Below are 22,543 nucleotides of genomic sequence, written 5' to 3' on the forward strand. Positions count from 1 at the left end.
TTCCGGCGGCCCGGCGGTGGCGGCCCGCGYTCTCGCCGCGCTTCTCGCTCCTGCGTCGGCCGCCGCCCGCGGCTCCCCTCCCCGCCGCCGCCATGTACGACGCGGACGAAGGTGAGGCCGTGCGGCCGTTCCCGGCGGAGGGGCCAGGAGAGCCGTTGGGCTCGCGCGCGGGCCGTTGTTGGGGGGGGGGAGAGCCGTTGGGCTCGCGCGCGGCCCGTTGTGGGGAAGGGAGAGGGGCGGGAGAGCCGTTGGGCTCGCGCGCGGGCCGTTGTGTGTGTGTGTGGGGGGGAGCTACCGGCGCCGCCGTGAGGGTCTCCCGCAGCCTCCTGCGGCCGCGGTGCCTCTCTGCCGCAGCCCTGCGCCGGCCCCGCGTTAGGAGGCAAATAGAGGCCGTGATTGATTGAGGTGATCGAAGCCTGACCTGAATGTTATGCTTCCTGCGCAGATATGCAATATGATGAGGATGATGATGAAATCACTCCCGACCTGTGGCAAGAAGCGTGCTGGATTGTTATTAGGTRACTTTCTAAAATTCACTTTTCTTAACGCTTCGGGTCTTAAAGGTAAAATCTAGTTTGGTAGCAACGTGTGATGGAAACTCCAGAATTCTTTGTGCTAAATGGTATCGTTTGTCACTTTTTGGACAGAAGGGCTTTAAGCACAAACAGCAGGGTTTTGACTGCTGGCCTTGTGTATAAACTGTTAGAGAGTAAGAAGCCCTACTGACTCCCAGTTCAGCTAGACTGTTTTGACTGAAATATGAAATGGTTTTGATCCCAAATCACACACATCAGCCTGCCCATTATTCTTGCAGGGGGTGCTGGCATTAGGAGGTCAGTACTTAACAGTTTGCCGTGTTAGTATTCTGTTAGTACTACATGAAGGCCCAGGCCCTGCAGCTTCTTGTGCCTCTGAGAGAGTGGAAGGCTGTGTGGAACTAGGCAAAAAGTGTTTCTCTGGGTGTCTTAGAGCAGCAGTTYCCAAACAGAAGCGTGTACCTGCAGAGCTGGTCCTGTAGTTTGTCTGGATAGAGAGTAGGGATGAGAAACTTTGGAGGCAGAAGGAGGTCCTTTCTCTTGTCTGGCAGCACAGTGAGGAGTGTTGCATTTGCTTTGAGTCAGGTGGGAGGGAACTGGGCCAAATCCTTCAGCTGGAGCTGGAGCTCATTCCATATGAGGATTTAGGTTGCCCCTTCCCTCCTTCCCCCCTTCCCTTTATGCAGTGGCAGGCTGTGCTGACAGGGTGCACTGTGGCAGCAGCGCAATAGGCAAGGCTATGTTTCCCTTCTTGGGGAAGCCTGAAGTTACTGATGGGGGGTAGTTGTTACGAGTTTTCTCCAGAGATCTTGTAGGTGGTGGGGCAGAAGCTGGGGTAGTAAGGGTTTCCTGGCTGGCTTCAGGAATGCAGGGTCGCTGGAGGAGAGGAGCTTGCAGGCAGAAGCTTATGCAGCAAACATGTTTAGATCATCCCGATGGAAGCTAGGATGCGGTTTGGCATTCAGGTTTGGATTGCCACAATTAGGGTGTCTTGGGAGGTGGCACAAAGGTTAGGCAGAATCCAGAGGCTGCAGGAAGGRGTGAAGCTGGGAATCTCTGTGTGGCCAGAACAGAGGGGATCCGAGCTAAGAAAAGTTCTGAGAACTGTTATCTTGAATTAGGGGCCTACAATTGCATGCACTCAGTTTACTGCAGCTTGGAAGATGATCTGAAGCAAAGTAATTGTCACGGGCATTGTAGAAAATATTAGTTGAAGCCACCTTTACTGAGGTTTAAGTCATCATGTTTCACTCCTAATTTGAGATGGACTGTGCATACAGCCATGGCTTAGCCAAGAGTGGGCAGCAAGTCTGTCACCTTGTTGTGTCTGCGCCTTCAAACACTGAGAGAGAATTTATTTTTTAACATTACTGAGCAGCTATTTTTGAAACTTATGCCTCAGGAAAATTCAGTGTTTGTGTTTTCATATTGTATTTAATGATTTCTAAAGGTTTTGTAATAAATAGATATTGAACTTGTCGAGTGTGAGTTAAATTAAGAGCTCTTGTTGAGTAATGTACTTTTTTTTTTTTTTTTTTTAGCTCCTACTTTGATGAGAAAGGTCTGGTCAGGCAACAGCTGGATTCTTTTGATGAGTTTATTCAGATGTCTGTGCAGAGAATTGTTGAAGACGCTCCACCAATTGATTTACAAGCTGAAGCCCAGCATGCCACAGGAGAAGTGGAAGAGCCAGTAAGTGGAGACCCTGCAGAGTTAATTTGGTTTTGCAGTGCAAAATGATTTTCTGTTATTTAGGTGGGTTTTATTGATTCCCCTCTCAAGAGTCAGAAATAAGGCAAGAGATCTGACACTGCTCTTGCAGTGAATGGGACAGAAGTGTGAGATGTCTGTATTCTGTGATGTATATGCCCAAGTTTTCAAATAGTCAAGCTTACTGCCAAGAAAAACACGCAAGAGCATTGTTATCCATGGATTCAGACTTTCCTCTTCTGTGCGGTTAGTGACTCCCGCTAGTTAAATTGTTCTTGGAGTCAAGGAATGACYGATTTGCTGCTGTAGATCATCCTGTCGGTTACTGTATGATACCACTCGGGGTTGGGAGTAAGCATCACTGACAGGGATGTAGCGGAACAAGCCAGACAGCCGAAAGCAAACCTTATTTTGATGGGATTTTGCATTTTCAGTAGCTTTATCATGGCAGGAAAGGTTTATGGCTAAAATGTTCTGTGCTAGCTTTCTTAACTGAAGTTAGGCCCTGGTTTTCAAAAGGTGCTTTGCTTGTCATCTCCCATTGGTACCGTGTTCCAAAGGAGAACAAATTGTCTAAGGTCTGTTCTGTGTGACAGCTCTTCACGAATTGTGTGTACCTTCTCTGTGGGCCACGGTGCTTTCATCTGTTTGTGCCATATGGTGTTTTGATCCCCATTCTGCAGGTGCAAAGAATGATGATCCAGTCCGCTACCACCAGTCACTACCTTGCTGCTTCCCCAGCAGAGATTTAAAAGAACTTTAACAGCCCAGTTTCTTTCACAGCTTGACTGTCCACTTGCATTTTTTTGTGGGCAAACAATTTTATACAGAGAATAAGTACGACTTCTGTCCTTTCTTGGCTGGACACACAGTTCATAAACGTTTTTCTTACAATAATTCCCCTTGATGTTCCCTCTGTTATTCATACCAAGTTCTCTAGGTGTGCAATTTGTAAAAGACCTTTGCTGTATGCAGTTAAGGTTCAGATCCCAGGTACGGTACATGCCTATGTTCTTCTCTACCAAAATATGGTGCTGAACGTTCTCGAATCAGAGAGCTTAGGTTTCTTATTTTTACCATCATATTAAAGTTTTTTAGGGTTAGGTCAAGAGGCAAGAAAAAGGAAACCCGTTTTTTCCTTTAGGCTCACTTAGAGGTAACCTTTTGCCACATATGAGGATACTTGACTCATTTAAGGAGACTTTTTGATTCTTCTTCTTCCCTCCATTTCACAGTCTTGAATTTTGAAGGCTATTTGGGCTGRATTTATAGCACGCAGGAAGGCTTAACAACCATGCTGAGCAATAAGAATTACAGTAAATGTATTTCATTGCTCCCAAGATAAATTGGGAAACTTGGTGCTTCAGACTGGTGCTGCTGGAAATCCAGGGAAAAAGGTGTCCATTTGAGTAAGAAATGAGAGAATGTTTTGACCTACAGAATGTTTGCCAATGAGGTGGGGAGCAGCTCTGCTACCTACCATTGTAGGAAGCTTTTCTGTCTTGCATTTTTTTTAAATCAGGTAGTTTTCAGGTCTTTTCAGATAATTCAAGTCTTATTTTGTTTATTGATCTTATAGGATCATCCTCGGAACTGATTTTACCCAGCTTGCTATGTTTTCAGATGCTGAAAATGGTCACCCTTATCCAGTAACAGTTTTGGTTAGTAGTAAGAAAAAGAGAAGATCCTGAATACAGAAGGCTAGTTATTAGTATTTCTTGCGGATAGCAGCAATGAGACTTCCATTTTGTCTGAAGGTTGTGTTGATTTGATACATTAATGCAATAATCTGTTTAATCTGTAGAAGAAACAAAACTATCTACCTCAGATGTTAAAAGGGTGTTTTCTGTAGCCCTGTGTAGGACARAATGGATGGAATGGGTGATTTCCTCCTTTGCCTGTAATAGTGGGTCCAGAGAGAGGGTTGAGTGCGAGGACTTTGAAAAAAGACTTTAGAAAGTCTACAACCACCTGCGGCATTACCATAAGCTGACTTTTTTTGCTCTGTATTAGGGCTCGCTCTGCTAGAGCAAGTGCTCTAGTGGCAAGCTACGGCAGAGTCCTTATAGCTCAGATACGGTAAGGTGCCTACATGGAATTCAGGTTCTGTTGCAGTAATAGCTGGCTTCTAAGCAGATACTTAATTGGGGTGGCAGCACTGTAGTTCTTTATTTGGGTAAGCTTCTGTTCTGTAAAAGGACACGGTGTGAGTTAGGAACTGAAGACAAAGTTTTAAGTCAGTGGGTCCTTCATGTTGCATACTTGCAGGTCTGATGATTTGCTTATATTTCCATGCGCCTGGATTTCRATCAGTGAAGAAATGCTTTGTGAATGGAGTGTCTCATCTCTAGGTCACTGGGCACACACGCAGGCCAAGCCTGTGCTCAGTTTCCATGTGTTTGTGCATCAGGACTGAGACCACGCATGCAAAACACTTGAGCAAAGTTACTGTTGTGTAACTGCTGCTTTCTTTTAAGTCCTAGGTCCCATGCCAAATCCACAAAAGCACTTTGATTGGAGTATTGTTTTAAAACTTATAGACCTTTGTTTTGAAAGCCAGGTCTTTGGTTTAGGTAAGGTGAATGTTGTCTCATCACAGTAGGATTCTGAATGAGATGAGTTGGAGGTTGGAGCAAAGTGAAGACGCTGAGAATTCTGTTGCTGAAGGTGCTGTAACAACCTGAAAGGATTTTGGTGGAGCTAAAATAAAACTACTAAATTTGATATGTTCTATGCAAGGGAGCAATGCTTTATGAAAACCAATACCCTATCTAGATATGTAAACCATCTCATTGTGAGTATTGAAGAACTTGCAACTTTTTGCTTCGTAWAACTGCTAGTGTTAATTAAACCTACATACAGAACAGATTTCTAAAAAAGGCATATTCTATTTTTTTAATATACTCATTGACTTGGCAGATTTTGGATTTGTTAGCTGTTTCACAGGAGAAGACCTATTGGGACACTTTATTTCTCTTCTTTTGCCAAAGGTTTTGACCTGTCAGTTTTCCCTGTATGTTTTTATTAATGATCTGGTTAGAAATTATTGACAGCTTTTAAGTGCTTTTTCAATGTAGCCATTTGAAGAGGGATCGTTTCCTTACCCTGAGCTGAAGACACGCAGCAGCGCTGGATCTTAACCTCCAGGGCTGCTCTTACACAACCAAAACCGATGTTTCTTCTGTTACAGTTAAATGTCGTCTTGTTTTCCAGCCCCGGTATCTGCTGAAGTTTGAACAAATCTATCTCTCCAAACCAACGCATTGGGAAAGAGATGGCGCACCGTCCCCCATGATGCCCAACGAAGCCAGGCTGAGAAACCTCACGTAAGAAAGACCTCTGTAGAGGGTAACGCAAGGAAGGAACAGCTCTCTGCATTATAAACCAACAGTCTTCTTCAATTTAGTCATACACTGAAAACTTAATAATTACTGCTCCATTTAAATCACAATGTCTAGTTGTTGAATGCAGATGATGATTTGGTAATAATGCTTAATATTGCCAGTGAGTGCTTGAATAACTGCTTTCATCATCCTTCTGCGCTGTCTGGAGCAATAACTGAGAGATAATACGATGCTGTTTTTATTCTGTAGGTATTCAGCCCCTCTGTACGTGGATATAACTAAAACAGTCATTAAAGAGGGGGAAGACCAGTTACAGACACAGCATCAGAAAACTTTTATAGGAAAAATCCCTATTATGTTACGTTCAACATACTGCTTGTTGAATGGCTTAACTGACCGTGATCTTTGCGAACTGAATGAATGCCCTCTTGACCCTGGYGGCTACTTTATCATTAATGGATCAGAAAAGGTAAGGGATGATATCTTGCACAGTCTGCGTTACAGACGCTGAAAGTTTTACATTACGTATTGACATGTCTTTTGCCAGGAACACAAGCACTTTTATCCCAGTGTGCTACGTTTACCTCAGGTTCTCATACTCTTGTAGAAAGATGAGCTTTTAGTCCTCTGTTTAGGACTTCCTTGAGCCATCTTTTCTCCTCCTTCTGTGACACACATTTCTTTCTACAGTTTGGTAAACTGTTTTGTATTGAATGCCAAGTACTTAGATATTCTCCTTTCCATTTTCAACACTGCAGGGCAACATTCAGTTTAAACCTGATCATCTGTTGGAGGAGGAGAATTCCTCACTCGCAATCTTTTCCAGGTTGTTCACAGCTGTGTAGGCTCATTTTGTGGTAAGAGTAGGTTTATACTCTTCCTTTCTTCCCTTCAAAGCTGCAGACCCAGCTTTAGCAAAGCATATCCTCTATATTGCTGTGCCCCATCAATGAAACTGTCAGGTTTTTGTGACTGACACCTGGGCAAGCCCAGCAAAAGAAGTAGAATTGTATTTTTGTTCTGTATCATTCTTACCAAAAAGAATCTGGCTTTGACCGTTGGGGCCGGCATTTCCGTCTTTGTACGTGTAGTGCATTGGCCTTGGAAACGGAGAGGTAGGGAAATGCTTTCTTTATCAGTGTTGCGGCTAAAGCTAGCACAAGCGTCTCAGCACAGCTGGCGGCTGTGGTAAGTGCATCATAGAGAATACAGTGTTCTCCGTGTCTTTTGTTTCTGGTATTCCACCTTAACTGGGTGTATGTTCTGCTTAATACTGTACTTCTAAGGTGTAGAGAGTAATCCAGGTGAGTTTGGCAGCTTGACTTCATACTGTGTCGCTGGCAGTGCTCTTAAAAGTAAGGCACCTGAAGGAATGGAAGAAACACACGGTGCGTGTTGCTTTCAGCATACCTTTCTGTCAGTTATTTACTAGCGTTCTTGTTTCTAACACAGGTTCTGATCGCTCAGGAGAAAATGGCTACAAACACAGTGTATGTGTTTGCAAAGAAAGATTCAAAATATGCCTACACAGGAGAGTGTAGATCTTGTCTGGAGAATTCCTCTCGACCAACCAGTACTATATGGGTTAGCATGCTGGCCAGAGGCGGGCAGGTATGCCTGAGCGGTAAAACACTCTCCCCCCTCCTCCCCCGCCCCGGTGGAAACAGCTAATGCTATGTTTGGCCTTATGTTAAAGATTGTTTTAGGAGTTCTGTTACTGTCCCGTCGCTTCATGTCATTTCCTTTGGGGATTTTGAGAAGAAATTTATTTTGATGTAAAGTTGCGAAGAAGGTAAAATTGTATGAAAATGTATTTCGTTCATCATAGATCATGCTTGTCTTTGGGGCAAAGAATTTGGTTTGGGGCCTGAGACGAAGACTCTCTTTGTGGCAGGCTGGGAGACGTGGCTAAAGAATCTGTTTAGAATTACTGTAAATGAGTTTTTAGAAAATCCAAACCAACTGCTTGTTTTTTGACAGAGGACAAGAATAGGAGTAGGGACACTGTCTTTGCTGAGAGCCAGGTTAGCATTTAGGTGTGTTTTGCAGGCCACRTATTAACTCGTGTTTAGCATCTTAAAACTGTGGCACCTGGCAAAGTGCAGGCGCTGTGCAGTGGYTTCCCCGTACCAGAGTAGTCTTGTGAGGGGGAATAGGTGCTATTCATAACATCATATGCAGAGGGGCTCCGAACCCATCTACCGCTACTGGTGGTTGAATATTCCCAAATGCGTGCAAAGAGTAACTTTACCAGAAGCCTTGCCACACTTAGAGCACCCCAGGCCCGCAGGCGTGAGAATGGTTGTCTCTCTGTATCCCGCCACACAAATAATGCAAGTTACTTGCTGGGGAAGAAAGAGAACAACGGCTGGAGGAATCATGGGAATAGGGAGTCTCACACAGTGGATTAGAAAAGTTTGATTTATTTAGGCTGTCAAAAGGCAATCTGAAGGTGAAGAGGATTGCTCTCTATAAATACACGGGGCGGGGGGGGGACAGTGATGCGTACTGCTGAATGAAAGGTATTATTTAATTTTTTTGTGCCAGGAAAAAACCTTCAAGTTTTTGTAGGCTTAAAGGTGGAAACGTTGGGGGGAGGGGAGGGGAGACTGCTGGAGCAGGGTTTCGGAACAGCCCCCTAGTTAGCCTGTTGAGAAGTAATGTTTTCCCGTAGTGCTTGAATCAGTGCATTTGTAATGTATCATTGAAGTCCAGAAAGAGATTTTTGTTTAAAGGCAAAATCGTTCAAGACTAATGTATTTTTTTCCCTATCTTTTAGGGTGCAAAGAAGAGTGCTATTGGCCAGCGCATTGTGGCAACTTTGCCGTATATCAAACAGGAAGTGCCCATCATAATTGTCTTTCGTGCGCTAGGCTTTGTGTCCGACAGGGATATTTTAGAGCACATCATTTATGATTTTGAAGATCCAGAAATGATGGAAATGGTAATAAATAGAAATAACTTATTTCCTAGCTTAACATTAGGTGATGTCTAGGTGTGGCAAATTTCACAGTATTTAAAGTATTTTGTTCCTTTCCCAATTGTAATTTATTTTTTCATATTTCTGTGGGTTGTGTATTAGAAATGACAAAAGCTCTCTGCCCAAACCCATTCCGATAGGTGCTTTAAGTGAACAAAGTGCAGTGGAAATTTTAAAAGGCTAATCGGTATTTGGAGAGGTAGAGTCTTATCCTGCTGCCATTGATTTTACTTTTAAAATCCCCATTTATATTTGAGGCAGCAGCAGGCCAAGAAGGTACTTGAATCAGAGCCATCTTCTGAAGTCTGAACTATTGTTTTGTGTTCTTCCTGCTGCGATCCATCAATGTTTTCTGCTTAACGTTTTAAAAGAGCTACTATATTAAAGACTGAAACTGTTGTTAGAATTGGATCTGTAATTAGCAGTCCTCAAAAAGAATCGTCGACAAATTGCTGTGTAGTTTTCTTCAAACCCAAAGGGCAGGGGATGCTTCAGGGTTTTGCTGTATTTTGTGCATTAGGTCAAACCTTCTTTGGATGAAGCATTTGTCATCCAGGAACAAAATGTCGCTCTGAACTTCATTGGATCAAGAGGTGCAAAGCCAGGTGTCACCAAAGAGAAAAGAATCAAGTATGCTAAAGAAGTCTTGCAGAAAGAAATGCTCCCACATGTTGGTGTCAGCGACTTCTGTGAAACCAAAAAGGCCTATTTTCTAGGGTATGTCAATTTTTTTCTTAGGTGCACTGTCACACGTCTGCAAGTGGACACTGCATACAGATTGTTCCATAGTTTAGCTGCTTATGAAGTATATGATTGGTAAAAACAAACAATGAGTACGAGTTTTCTTTTAACTACAGTCCCTGGATACTCAGTGATAAATCCTAGGGCACTTGCACATTTTCCCAGCTGAGAAAAGGCAAATAATGATAAAATAATAAAAAATTTGAAAACAACCCCTCCACATACCCTGAATCTTAGTTTAGGTGTGATGGTCGTGACAAGGAACTTTTCTTGACATCACATTGCATGGACAACATGTTTTTGTCATGGCTGATAACTGTTGACAATCTGTGTGTAATGTAATCCACTCTTAAAAACTATTAGCCTGTCCCYGTGACCACTGCTTATTGGTAGGCAGATGAATCACAGCATCAAGAGACCTATCATTCTACACCTGATTCCACGTTACTTTTGATACGCATCTCGTCCACAGTCCCCCCAGTTTAAATCTAGCCCGTCTTACTGTGTGGGACAGACACGTAGCAGAAGGCCAAGGTGCATTGCCGTTGTGATACAAGTATTAACTTCACTTGCGGTTACCTGAACTTGCAGTGGGTCACTCAGCTTCGAGGATCTGTGTGTTGAAGAGGTCTGTGTTAGAACAGCAATAATTTAATTCGATCTGGAATTGACAACGTTTGTGGAACARTTTACTGATGTATCTTATAAAGTATGTAATCTTTGTCATGAATGTCAGCCCATGGTTTAAAATATAAACTTGTCTTATTTGMTTAGGTATATGGTTCATAGATTGTTGCTGGCAGCACTGGGAAGAAGAGAGCTTGATGACAGAGATCATTATGGCAACAAAAGACTGGATCTTGCTGGGCCACTGTTAGCTTTCCTGTTCAGAGGGTAAATAAAATAGATAAATATTCTTTGGAGATACATAATGGGAGCTGCGTGGCAAATTCTGCGCTTCTAGTTAAATCAGACTGTTCTGTCGTGTCTCATAGCCGGTCTTGGGCAACACAGCCTGTGTCTGATTATGGCTTTGTTTGTGGAGTGGGGGTGGATTTCCTTTAATAGTAGGTGAKTAATAGCAGCTTATGTTTTGAAGCATAAGAGGTTGATATCTTGCCGTATTTTTAGCACTTTTAATGTAACTCAGCCCAGCCCTTACGCACATTTACAAACRGATGAGTTTTTTTTCTCTCTAGTTATGAATTACTTGCTCCTGTTTGGGAGGCCAGTGATGTTTTTTCCAAGTAGTGCTAGATAGGCTGAATTGCYACAGTACTGTTTAATCATATTTCTGGGCATCTTCTTTTGCAGAATGTTTAAAAATTTGCTGAAGGAAGTGAGAATATATGCACAAAAGTTTATTGACAGAGGGAAAGATTTCAACTTGGAACTGGCAATTAAAACAAGAATTATTTCAGATGGATTGAAGTATTCATTGGCGACTGGAAACTGGGGCGATCAGAAGAAAGCTCATCAGGCCAGAGCAGGAGTATCTCAGGTAAGATGGCTGAATAAGGCATGATGCCGTTTGTCAGGTTTACCTGAGAATAAAGTTATATCGTGGAAGAGTTTAACACTGCAGCCAGGGGCCACTGTTGTGTCTTAAATAGAACTTTCCTCTGAAGGAAATTTCTATACCTGAAACAGGTGAGGATCCAAATAGCTGAAAGAGGTGGTTTTTTGTGGGTTTTCTTGTTTTGTTTTTAACTATTGTGTTCTCTACAGGACGGTTGGTGTTATTCTGTAATCGCTCCTTTTTGTGTTAGAGCGCATTCTTGTGTGTCTGGTCAAGTCTCAGGCAATATTTAGGGAGGATGGATTTCTTTCCYTTAATTATTTCCAGTATTTCACAGCGGGCTAAAAAAACTTGAGTAGCACCTTGTAATATTACAGGTATGTGTTCCACAGCTAATGAGGAGAAGCACTGACTTCATTAGCCCAGAGCGGTGCTTAGTTGAGCCTGTTCCTCATAAAGTTGGAAACAAGAAAGAAGTGAGAGTCCTTGAATGCCAGTTCATTTTGTTTTCTGGGGCCCTTGCGAGATTGTAACTTGGGGARAGCAAAGTGAGGAAAGAGGGGACATGGTAGCTGTCTCCAGATGGCTTGTTTTCTGTGTGTATGTAAGGGGGTTGTTTGGTTTTTACGTACGTTCTCACRATTTAGGCTGTAAAATTAAATTTTCTTAGATTTCTGAGAAACTTTGAGCAGGCTCTGAAAAGATAATACAAATGTTGATTTGCTCCTAATGACTAAGCCTGCAGTTTAAAAGATCTCTCAGTATCACTGTACTGGCAAACCCTCCTGGTGAAAATAGAGCTTAGAGAGTATTTTTGCAAGTATCATTTATTTTTATTATCTGATCAGAGTAAGATATATTACCAAAAACACCTCTCTACTTGGGTAACTGCATGGGTGCTGGGGCTTGCCATGGTATAAGAATTCTCTAAAAAAACCCCTTACGTTCCTAAGCAGTGCTGTAATGGCAAAAGCTTTTAAGGGTAGAATTAGCCTAAGATCAATGGAGGTGGACTGAAAAGTGTAGGTAACAAAAATCGGAGGTATTTTAGTTCTTTTCAAAAACATTAATTTCTCAAGGGTGTTGATCCTTTCCTCTAATGTGTTACAGTGCCTGTTAGGACAACACAGCTAGGAAGCTTTCGCTAACTGAATTCATTACTACGTGCAGGTGTTAAACCGTCTGACTTTTGCATCTACGCTGTCCCATCTGAGGCGCCTGAATTCTCCAATTGGTAGAGACGGTAAACTAGCAAAGCCCAGACAGCTGCACAATACGCTGTGGGGCATGGTTTGCCCTGCTGAGACTCCAGAGGTAATGAAAGTAATATTTACAGTAGTACTTACTCATTCCTAACTGCTTTTGTCTGGTTGTCACTTCACAGCCTTAGCGCTTCCAGTGATCACTTGCACTTTATTTGAAATACTGACGTTAGTATTTAGCTTTATAGCTAACTCTGTAGTTGAATGGTAGAAATTAGTAGAGTAAATACATGTTTTGTGTCCAGTTTCTTGAGGACTCAAAGTTTAAGTGCTTGTCGTCTTGAGGGATCTGTTGGTTTGGAAATACAAAAATATTTTGTGTTTCTATTAGGGTCATGCAGTAGGGCTTGTGAAGAACTTAGCCCTGATGGCTTACATTTCTGTGGGGTCTCAGCCATCCCCAATTTTGGAATTCTTGGAAGAGTGGAGTATGGAAAATCTGGAAGAAATATCTCCAGCAGCAATAGCTGAGTATGTGCAAATAAAATTGTCTAAACAGKCTTGATTTTTTTATCCTGCATAGTGTTTCAAGGTTTTTTTTTTTTTCTCTCTCTCTCTTTCTAGTGCTACCAAGATTTTTGTTAATGGCTGCTGGGTAGGAATACACAAAGATCCGGAACAACTTATGAATACGCTAAGAAAGCTGCGTCGTCAGATGGACATCATTGTGTCGGAGGTATAACTTTTCAGCTAGGCTTTAGATACCCCTTTAAATGAGGAAGGATAACGGACTGAGACTACTTTGCAAGTTCCAAATAGAATTACCTGCAAGTCTCTTTTTGAACATGTGTCATGTTGCTTTCTTAAGAGGTCCAGCTGTGAAATGCTCTTACTAAAACAGTCTCTTGAAATACTTCTGTTTATAGGAGCGTGATAAATTTTCTGTGCTGCTGACAGCAACTATAAGGTCTTTGGTTTAGGGAACTTTGTTACCTTATTTTGTGTGCCGCAGTTGTGACTCGAGGCTGTGACTCTGCTCACTGGGTACTCACTGCTTACTCCTRCAGGTCTCAATGATTAGGGATATCCGGGAGCGAGAAATCCGCATCTATACGGATGCAGGCAGAATTTGTCGACCCCTTTTAATTGTGGAAAAACAGAAGTTGCTGTTGAAGAAAAGGCATATTGACCAACTGAAGGAGCGAGAGTATAACAATTACAGGTGAGATGTGTTTCTGAAATTCAACTGAATGCCTAGTTTTCCATACTGGAAGCTGCAAGTTCCTTCAGATTTGAAGTGAGAAAYTTTTAAAGCTTTGTGCAGCACAGAGCTGCTTTTATATATATATATTTTATCATGCTGTGCCGGTGGTGGCGGTGGTAAGGTGGAGAAGTTCTTGTTCTTGATACTGCTGAGGAGACCCATTTTATGTGTTAGTTGAGTATTTCAAACATTGGTTGTTTAGCTGGCAGGATCTTGTGGCCAGTGGTGTAGTGGAGTATATTGATACCCTGGAAGAAGAGACTGTGATGCTGGCGATGACTCCGGATGACTTGCAAGAGAAAGGTGTCGCGTATTGTTCAACGTACACACACTGTGAGATTCACCCATCTATGATCCTGGGAGTATGTGCATCTATCATCCCTTTCCCTGATCACAACCAGGTTAGTAGCATCACTTCTGACATCCTGTTTTTAAGGTTGATAGAAAACCCACGGCTATATGTGTAAAGAGCTTGGTGTGTACGTACGTGTGTGTGTGTGTGTGTGTACGAGACCTGGATGAAGGGACAGAGTGCGCGCTCTGTCTCTCTGCAAGTTTGCCGAGGATGCAAAACTAGGAGGAGTGGCTGATACACCAGAGGGCTGYGCTGCCGTTCAGGGGGACCTCGATAGGCTGGACTATTTTCGGTGGTTCCCAGCAATAGCATGAGGGGCAGCAGGCACAAACTGAACCGCAGGAAGTTYYRTCYGAACAKGAGGAAAAACTTCTTTCCTGTGAGGGTGACAGAGCCCTGGAAYAGGTTGCCCAGAGARGCCGTGGAGTTGCCATCCTTGGGGACACTCAAAAGCTGTCCTGGGAAACATGCTTTAGGGGGCCCTGCTTGAGCAGGGGGTTGGACTAGATGATCTCCAGAGGTCCCTTYCAGCACACACATCGTTCTTTCTTTGTCTGCCTAGTCTCCTAGGAACACATACCAATCTGCTATGGGTAAACAGGCTATGGGAGTTTACATTACGAACTTCCATGTTCGTATGGATACGCTGGCCCATGTGCTGTATTATCCTCAGAAGCCCCTTGTAACAACTCGTTCTATGGAGTACTTGCGATTTCGAGAGTTACCAGCAGGTATGTTGTCAGTAAATGTTTATTAAAAAATATTACTGTTGCGTTTAAACTAAAAATGTCGTGGGTATGTGTTGCCTAAATACTTAGCAAATTTATTTAATTCTTAAATGAATGGTAAGTTAAAATGTTAACTTGCAGCTTGGCGCCTAGACTGCAAAAACCATTACTAGGGTRTTAGTGTTGCAGCTCAGACTATTTTTCCATATAGTCTGCTAAYGTCTAAGTGAAAAGTGCATTTTTTGCACTGGTATTTGCTAGGTTCTCCACAAGGGGTCATTCTTGTCCTGATAAAACCTCTAATCTCTTTACCCACAATTGCACTTACTGATTAGTAAGTACATGGTTTTCACGTGTGGTTTATGGAGATTTTATCTAAGAAAGGGTAGATCAGCTTCAATGTAGAAAATACAACTTATTTTGAGTTATAAGTGACGCTCGTCTGGTATGCATGCATCTCTTCAAAGTATTTGCTCTGCGTATTACAGGTATCAACTCGATTGTAGCCATTGCATCGTACACAGGCTATAACCAGGAAGACTCTGTCATCATGAACCGTTCTGCTGTGGATAGAGGCTTTTTCAGGTGTGATATTTTGAAGAGTTTGGAAAAAAAACAGTATCATAAGTTGTCCAGAGGCTTGAGAAAAGCTCATCCTACACCTGAAGACACTGTTCTCCAAATTTGTTCAGATTGAGAAGTGTTTAAAAAAAAAAAAGGGGGGGGGGAAGGGAACAACAGCACAGTGAAAATGGTGAATGTTGTCTTGTTTACTCTATTAAATGTTCTTTGTATGGTGATTTAATGGAAAAATATTTGGATTCTTTGCTGCCTGAGTTGCCAGGTGTATGAACTCCTTGATGCCTCTATTGCAGCTTTGCAATATAGTCGTATCTTTAGTAGCTTGACAGTTGCTTCCTGTGAGGATTGGCATGTTCCTCTCCTTAATATTGTAACTGCTGTTGGGACAACTGGCAACTGATGCAATTTTGCTGCTCTTTAGATGACAGTGATGTAACTGTATAATATCTTGGTCAATGAGTTTCTAGTTTTATTCACTTTTGCCTGAGGTGAACCTGAAAGGTGGATGCTTGGTGCCTTCTACTGCTTGCATCTACTGCCTCCCAATGTAAAATGAGACTATTGGATTTTACGGCCCACGTGACAAACTTTTATAGAACCTCCCGTGTTCACAGGAGCATATAAATGTGTTTTCCACTGCAGCTCACTTGTACTGAGAGCGGAGCTTAGAGGTAGCAGTAGAAGCCTAAAAATGCTTGCAAAATGGCAGGTAGAAGGAAAAAGTAATCTTAGAATGATGAGACAAAGATGYGAGTAGTCCCTAGGAATAAGAACTACTACTGAGAGATCATGCAGATCTGAAGGTCTCTGCAACTCATYGATTACTAGTATGTTATCTATAGGTATTTTGGCAGTGTCTGAAAAGTGACCATTCAAACGCCACCTGAAACTGTTTTTTCCTTAGTGACAGTCAGATTAACAGGACTTCAGAGTAAAGTTTGTGTGGCATGTGAATGTTATTAGCTTTGTTTGTCGTTAATAGCAGTAGCCGCAGTATGTGGCAAAATATGGTTATAATGAAATTGAGATGTATAGGTTGAGGAAGAATGAAGCTGGTCTCATAGCAGAAAGCTTTATTACTTTGTTTCAGATCTGTGTTCTATCGCTCATACAAAGAGCAAGAGTCCAAAAAAGGGTATGACCAAGAGGAAGTTTTTGAAAAGCCTACCCGTGAAACTTGCCAAGGTAAGATACAGTAGTATATAAAGACTGTGGTTGTTAGTTAATTTTTTTTCTGGGCGAGGTTGTTAATGTTGAGCTACTTTTTTTAWTTTTTATTTTTGAAACACAGTAGCAGAAATGTCTGTATTAGCAGAGTGCACTAGCTGAGATGTTCATTTAGGATGATCTTTGGACATTTTAGCGCTGGGCTGAAGTTTGCAAGCGCCCCTGTTGAGTTTCTACAAAACGTCAAAGTCAGTGTGTTGAAAATTTTGGGAATCTATTTTTTTTTTGTTTGTTTTCTTTCCTTCCCCAGGCATGAGACATGCTATCTATGACAAACTTGATGATGATGGTTTGATAGCACCTGGGGTACGTGTGTCCGGGGAYGATGTCATTATTGGCAAAACAGTAACTCTGCCAGAAAATGAAGATGAACTGGAAAGCACCAACAGACGTTTCACAAAGAGAGACTGCAGCACTTTTCTGCGAACTAGTGAGACTGGTATTGTAGATCAGGTCATGGTAACCCTTAACCAGGAAGGATACAAGTTCTGCAAAATTCGGGTGAGCACTGACATGTGTGCATTTTCTACTTAATCCTTTTTCTTCAGGACTTGAGTTATCCATTGAATGTTTACCTATGGCTTACAGGTACGCTCTGTGAGAATCCCACAAATTGGAGATAAATTTGCCAGCAGACATGGTCAGAAGGGAACCTGTGGAATCCAGTACAGGCAAGAGGTAGGGGGTTTTTTGTTTTGTTTTTCTACCCTCCTTCTTTTGAACATTTTATTTCTGACCTTAAGTGACTTGTCTGGAAAACTACTAGAATGTGATATATTGATTTAAATTTTAGCTAGAATGTTTAGAAGGGGACACAACTTCTCCTTATCTTACTGGAGTGCCCCTGAAATGCTTTAAAATATTTAATGTGAATCCATGGAACTGCTTTTCTTAAAGCTGGTGTTCTGGGAGGTACTGACCATCTCTTTTCCTGCTCTAGGATATGCCCTTCACCTGTGAAGGCATCACACCTGATATAATCATCAATCCCCATGCCATCCCTTCCCGCATGACCATTGGTCACTTGATCGAATGTCTTCAGGGGAAGGTAAAAAGAATGACTTCTGCTGCATGTCTGAGAAACATGAATTAAAACAGTTTTCTTTTTTTAAGATACTAAATACCTGGTATTTGTTAATCCACTAAAAAGTCACAATTGTTCTCCATTTACTTGATAGCAAAAGCAGGTTTCTTGAGGAGGACCTCCAGCCCTGTGAGTTTTGTCCAGCAAGTGTACTCTGTAATCGGTTGTTTTCATTTACTCCAAATATTCCCTGTCACTTAAGAAAAGGAGTAGCAAGATTGTTGATATTGTGCATTTTTGAAAATCTCAGCTATAAATTGTGTAGCTGATAAACAAAGCAAGATAGGCTACTGTCTTGGGCATGAAGTCTTAAGTTCTGGTATTAAGAGTTAAAACTGTTTGATCAGCCTTTCAGAAATCTTGACAGGCTTTTGCAAATCTTTTCTCTGTAGGTATCGGCAAACAAGGGAGAAATTGGTGATGCTACACCTTTTAATGATGCTGTCAACGTGCAGAAGATTTCCAACCTCTTATCAGATTATGGCTATCATCTAAGAGGAAATGAGGTATAACCAAAATATCAATTCATTGTATTTTTTTTTTTTAATATACGTTTTATGGACAGTAGGGCTTATGATTCAGTGACTGCATTGACTACTTCAGGTCCTCTACAATGGATTCACTGGCCGAAAAATCACATCRCAGATTTTCATCGGTCCTACTTATTATCAGCGATTGAAGCACATGGTAGATGACAAAATCCATTCTCGTGCAAGAGGGCCAATCCAGATCCTTAACAGACAGCCCATGGAAGGTAGATCTCGGTAAGGATGTCTGTTGGTTTCTATGCAGGGTTTTCTTTTTCTTTGGAGTCTTGGCCCTAAAAATTAGCTGCCTCAGCTGTGCATCTAGAACTTAATTGGCTTACCCTGATTAGCTACCCGTTTTGGTGTGTTTGGYTTAAGATGAGTACAGCCTGATTTAAGCACTTGCATCATTTTGCTGTGGGGTTGKGCTGTGGCTGTTAGCTGTCTGACATTTGTTTTGGAACTGCTTGGCCATATGAGCGCAGCAGCTATAAATGATTGTGTTAGCATTCTCCCTAACAGTTTTATTCTGAAGAGTTAGAGGAAAATTAATGCTTAGCTTATTCCTGCCTTGTAATGCTGCCATTGTGATTCTGCCAAGTTACTTGTCCCAGCAACAAGCACTGATGTGTTTTGCCACTGAACTCAAAAGGTCTTTTTTTTCCTTCCTCCTCAGTGATGGTGGCCTTCGCTTTGGAGAAATGGAACGAGATTGCCAGATCGCTCATGGAGCAGCCCAGTTCTTGAGAGAGAGGTTGTTTGAAGCTTCAGACCCATACCAAGTCCATGTCTGTAACCTCTGTGGAATCATGGCAATTGCAAACACAAGGACTCACACCTATGAATGCCGGGGATGCCGTAACAAAACTCAGGTAGGTGCGAGTTTCATCAGCCAGTGTTTCTCTTTGTGGGTAAGGGGAAATGTCACGCAGGTGAACAGGACAATGGGGAAGTAGATGGTTAAAGAAACACCAGAACAATTGCTAGGTTAGCTTCGTAAGTACAAATGTTTAAGTGTTTATAGTGTCCTACCTAACTCAGATGTTTCCTTCCGAGTTTGCAGTGTTGGCTTCTCACTTGGCAGGAAATGTCGTTCAAGTATTTTGCCATGCAGGGTTTTCAGAGACTTGAAAAGTAAAGACTTGAGAGCTTATTGCTAGAATATTGAATAGTAAAACTCAGAATCACAAGAATCCAGAGCTGTCACCCTTGTGACTGTCCCCATGAAGATGTTATGTTCMCAAAGCTCTCTAGCGTGTGCTTGGCTACAGAGCTATCTCAAGGGAGTGGCAGCACAGATAAAAATAGTTATCTTGAACAATCCTGTTCTTGTTCTGGGGACTAACTGCTGCAGTTCTAACAGTGGCTTGGGCTAAAGAAGAGATGTGTGCCGGAAGTCTTAACTGCATTTCGTGCATGCCAAACAAACTTTCCTATGCACGTTTTCCCTTGTTAAATGGCTCTTGTTTAAGATCAGATTTCTTGGCTGCAGGTTTTATCACTAAAAATGAATTCTGAGTAACTGTTGTGTAGCCTCTAYAGACTGTCTCAGCCTCCCTCTTGCTTTGTTATTGCCTTTGAGTAGTTCTCGTTAAATGCTTCCGTACGTAACTTCAGATCTAGCTTTGAGCCAAAACTTGACAAGTTATTATGGAGAGGGTGGCAGAAGTTCATGCTTTAGAAGTGCTAACCACAAGTCTCCTGAAATGTGTTTCCAGATCTCTTTGGTTCGAATGCCCTATGCCTGCAAGCTCCTTTTCCAAGAACTGATGTCTATGAGTATTGCGCCTCGAATGATGAGTGTTTAGCCTTTAAAAGGATTTTTTTTAATGGTGAGACTGAAGTGCTCCGGTTTTGTTTCATTTTGTGTAGGTTGTATTCAAAATACAATTTTACGCATCTGCTATCTACTGCTCAAAAGTATTGTATGTTTATTTCCTGTAAATAGAATTAAAATTTGTAATCAAACTTGTGAATCTGTTTATTTGTATATGTGCAAAAAAGTGTGCAAGCAAATAGGTATTCAAGGAATAATGAAGGTAAGAGGGAACTGATCAGTGGGCTAGAAAAAGCCAGAGGTTGCAGCTTTCCAAAATACTAACTTAAAACTTGTGTAAGTGAAAGTCCTCACATCACAGCTCTGCACCATCATCTGTGGAAAAACAAAAACACGTTATGCTGTGTATTGTTCCAAGGGGTAATATCACAGCTCGGGCATTAGCACAGGCAGTGAGGTTTTGATGTCTTAGCTGAGGACGAGACTTGACAACTTGGTCCTGTCCTCCCTCCCTCCCTCCCTCCCTCCCTGCTTGCACGAGTCCAGCGGTATGGGGTGGGAACTGACAGCCTTTTTCCATGCTGAGGTCACTCGAACATGGGCCACAGACTTCCTAAACGTGTAGCCATGGAGGAGTGAGTCTGAGAGTTTAGCTTCCGTTATCAGTATCCTTTACCTAAGCGCGGACTGCCAGCTTATTGCTTAGCTATGGCCTGCTTCTTTGAGAGCTTTCCTACAGCTGAAAAGAAGCGGCAGTAGCATGTGGGGTGCGTACCGGAAACCAACCATGAAGGAACAACGCTACTACAACCTGGCAGTAGTGTCCCTATGAGAGGGAGCAAATCTTTTCTGAGCTGGGGCCAAGTGTAAGTGTGCGGCTCATGGCACAATTCAGTAAAACTCAATTTCAGTCACCTCTCTAAGTAAGATGTCTGAAAAGGGATAGAGAATAGCTAAAAAATCCTATGCGTAAGTGATATTGGGATTCATTTTATGCTCTTATTTTACTGCCAGGCACTGTTAACGTTCTCCTAAAGGAAATCTTGCGGCTATTCAGGGATAGAAGGATCCAGGAACTCAAGACTACCATCCTGATAAAGGTTAGCAAGCAGCAACAAAGCTAGCGGGATTCAAACTGGGATTCTGCTCTAAAGAGGGCTTGGGCATCCCAGTACTCTCCAGCTGGATGCTTGGCCCCCGGTGCCTCTGCCTTCAGCACTGTTATCATTACTGTCCCAGCTTTCGGGATTCACTCCTAAGCGCAAACAACGCTGGTACTACGCGATCCTCTCCGCAGCTGGAACGCGGATGGTTGGCTTGCCATCAGCTCTGCACGCAGCCTGGCAAACGGCAGCCGGCTTTGAATACTCGGCCAGGCTGGAGAGGAGAGGCTACAGGTCTTGCCCACAGGCCTGTTGTGGTCCGACACTCCAGGGTGCAGGGGCTGGCTTGTTTTCAGACGGGGGAAGAACAAGGAGGTGCAGGGACTTGGCAGGAATTTAGGYGTGTGAAGTACCCCTGTGTCTTGTGGATGGTTATGCCAGTACTGCTCCCAGGAAAGTAGATGGCACGTTTGGAAGTGTTCTGAGAACACTGAAAGGTATCTCGAGGATACAAATCTAGGGCTAGAAAACCACTGAAGGTTCTTTTGTTAAAAGCCCCAAATCTATTTTTAATTTTGTATCTTAATCTCCAGTATTTAACAGCACTTGGGGACTATTTGATCTTAATCCCTTAAGAACTCTAGCAGCTCAGACTTGCTGGGAATGTTTTGCCAAACAGGAAAAGCTGCATGTTAAACTGTTATTTCCAGTGTAAACTTTTTGCAGAAAGCAGTAAATAGAGGCGATCCTTCTGTATGAGAGGGCTGAGCAAACTTTTAGGGGAAAGAGCTGCTGACTGTTTATCCGCAGTACCTACCTTTGGTCAGGGCTATTTCATGTAGAGTTTCCACAACGTGGATTTTTGCAGAAGCTGTTGCTTCTCCTTTGGCATTCGATGCGTGACACTCATATTCTCCAGCATCCTCTTTGCTCAGAGGACTTATCTAAGGGAAGAAACCCGCCCCTCAATAAGTATCCTGTGTGGAGTTAGGAGTGCTTCTGTTTTAAGATACCTTTTATAACTTCTGAATAGCTCRAGATGGATAACGCAGCAACAAACAGAGGAGAGAGAAGCAGCTAGTGGAAGAAGCAGCAGTTAACCTGTAGGGACCATACTGAGTGCAGCACAGTTCAGGCCTGATTTCTTCTGTCTGCAGTTAATGGTCTGGTTCAGATGGTGGTGGCTTTCCCCTGTCAGGTTTGGGAGGCAGCAGACCCCAAGGACAAGCCCCCGCTCCCGCTGCAGTTCAGCCAGGCCTGGGTTTGGACTGCTCTGCTAGGCCAGATGGAGCATGCCTTGATGCTCTCTAGCGTTTGCTTAGTTTGGAGATGTGCTGGAGCATTGCACGCTTGGCATGGGGAGGGAGGCAGGGAGAAAAAAGCTTTCACGGAATGTGCTGCATGCAGCATGTTAGCTCAGCAAGGTCACAGGCTCAAACCCTTCCCTGTCTGCTTCCACCTCCGCTTTGGCAAGCAGTCCGGGAATGAGCTGTGCTCCCCTGCTGCCAGCTCCTCTGCAGCTGGGAGCCCTCACCAGGGGTGTTCTCATACCGCCCAAGCTCATCTGCTTGCAAACTGATGCAGTTCCCTTACTGCGATGCGCGGCAGCCCCCTTTGGCCTCCCCCTTTTGGCTTCCCTCCAGTGCGGGGCAACGATTTGCTGAGCTGCAGGTACTGCTCTGGCGCAGGAGGCCTGCTGAGCGGGCGAGCAGCTGCATCTCCCCTGCGCCCTTCTCGCGCGATGTGCTTCACTAGGGCAGCTTAGCTCCGCCAGATCTAGAAGGGTTCCTCAGCCACGGGTCTTTCTTAGCGATGCCCTGCCTCTGCACTGATTGCTTCCTACAGCAGCAAACAACTGGCRTGC

The 22,543-nt window shown here is 43.1% G+C and overlaps 2 protein-coding genes across 2 annotated transcripts in view; one reads left to right on the forward strand and one right to left on the reverse strand.

Annotated features, from left to right (window-relative positions):
* On the forward strand, positions 1-19,767 carry POLR2B (RNA polymerase II subunit B). The gene is made up of 25 exons (XM_026082102.1): positions 1-111; positions 446-518; positions 2,078-2,228; positions 5,460-5,572; positions 5,840-6,059; positions 7,043-7,201; positions 8,370-8,534; positions 9,091-9,287; positions 10,086-10,205; positions 10,626-10,812; positions 12,001-12,144; positions 12,424-12,563; positions 12,657-12,768; positions 13,100-13,254; positions 13,499-13,697; positions 14,214-14,382; positions 14,868-14,964; positions 16,052-16,146; positions 16,439-16,689; positions 16,777-16,866; positions 17,129-17,236; positions 17,665-17,778; positions 17,876-18,036; positions 18,476-18,671; positions 19,518-19,767. Exons 1-25 carry the CDS (start codon positions 93-95, stop codon positions 19,605-19,607), a joined length of 3,525 nt encoding a protein of 1,174 aa, XP_025937887.1. The 5' UTR covers positions 1-92; the 3' UTR covers positions 19,608-19,767.
* Positions 19,710-22,543, reverse strand: part of IGFBP7 (insulin like growth factor binding protein 7) — a gene marked incomplete at its 5' end in the record, with an annotated part of 17,684 nt that continues 14,850 nt past the window's right edge. Inside the window, 2 exons of the mRNA XM_026082098.1 lie at positions 19,710-19,951; positions 21,497-21,623. Coding sequence (XP_025937883.1) covers positions 19,932-19,951; positions 21,497-21,623 — 147 coding nt within the window. The remainder of the gene's footprint in view (positions 19,952-21,496; positions 21,624-22,543) is intronic.

The sequence above is a fragment of the Apteryx rowi genome, unplaced genomic scaffold, assembly GCF_003343035.1.
Source record: "Apteryx rowi isolate R43461 unplaced genomic scaffold, aptRow1 scaffold_567, whole genome shotgun sequence".
Lineage (NCBI taxonomy): Eukaryota > Metazoa > Chordata > Aves > Apterygiformes > Apterygidae > Apteryx > Apteryx rowi.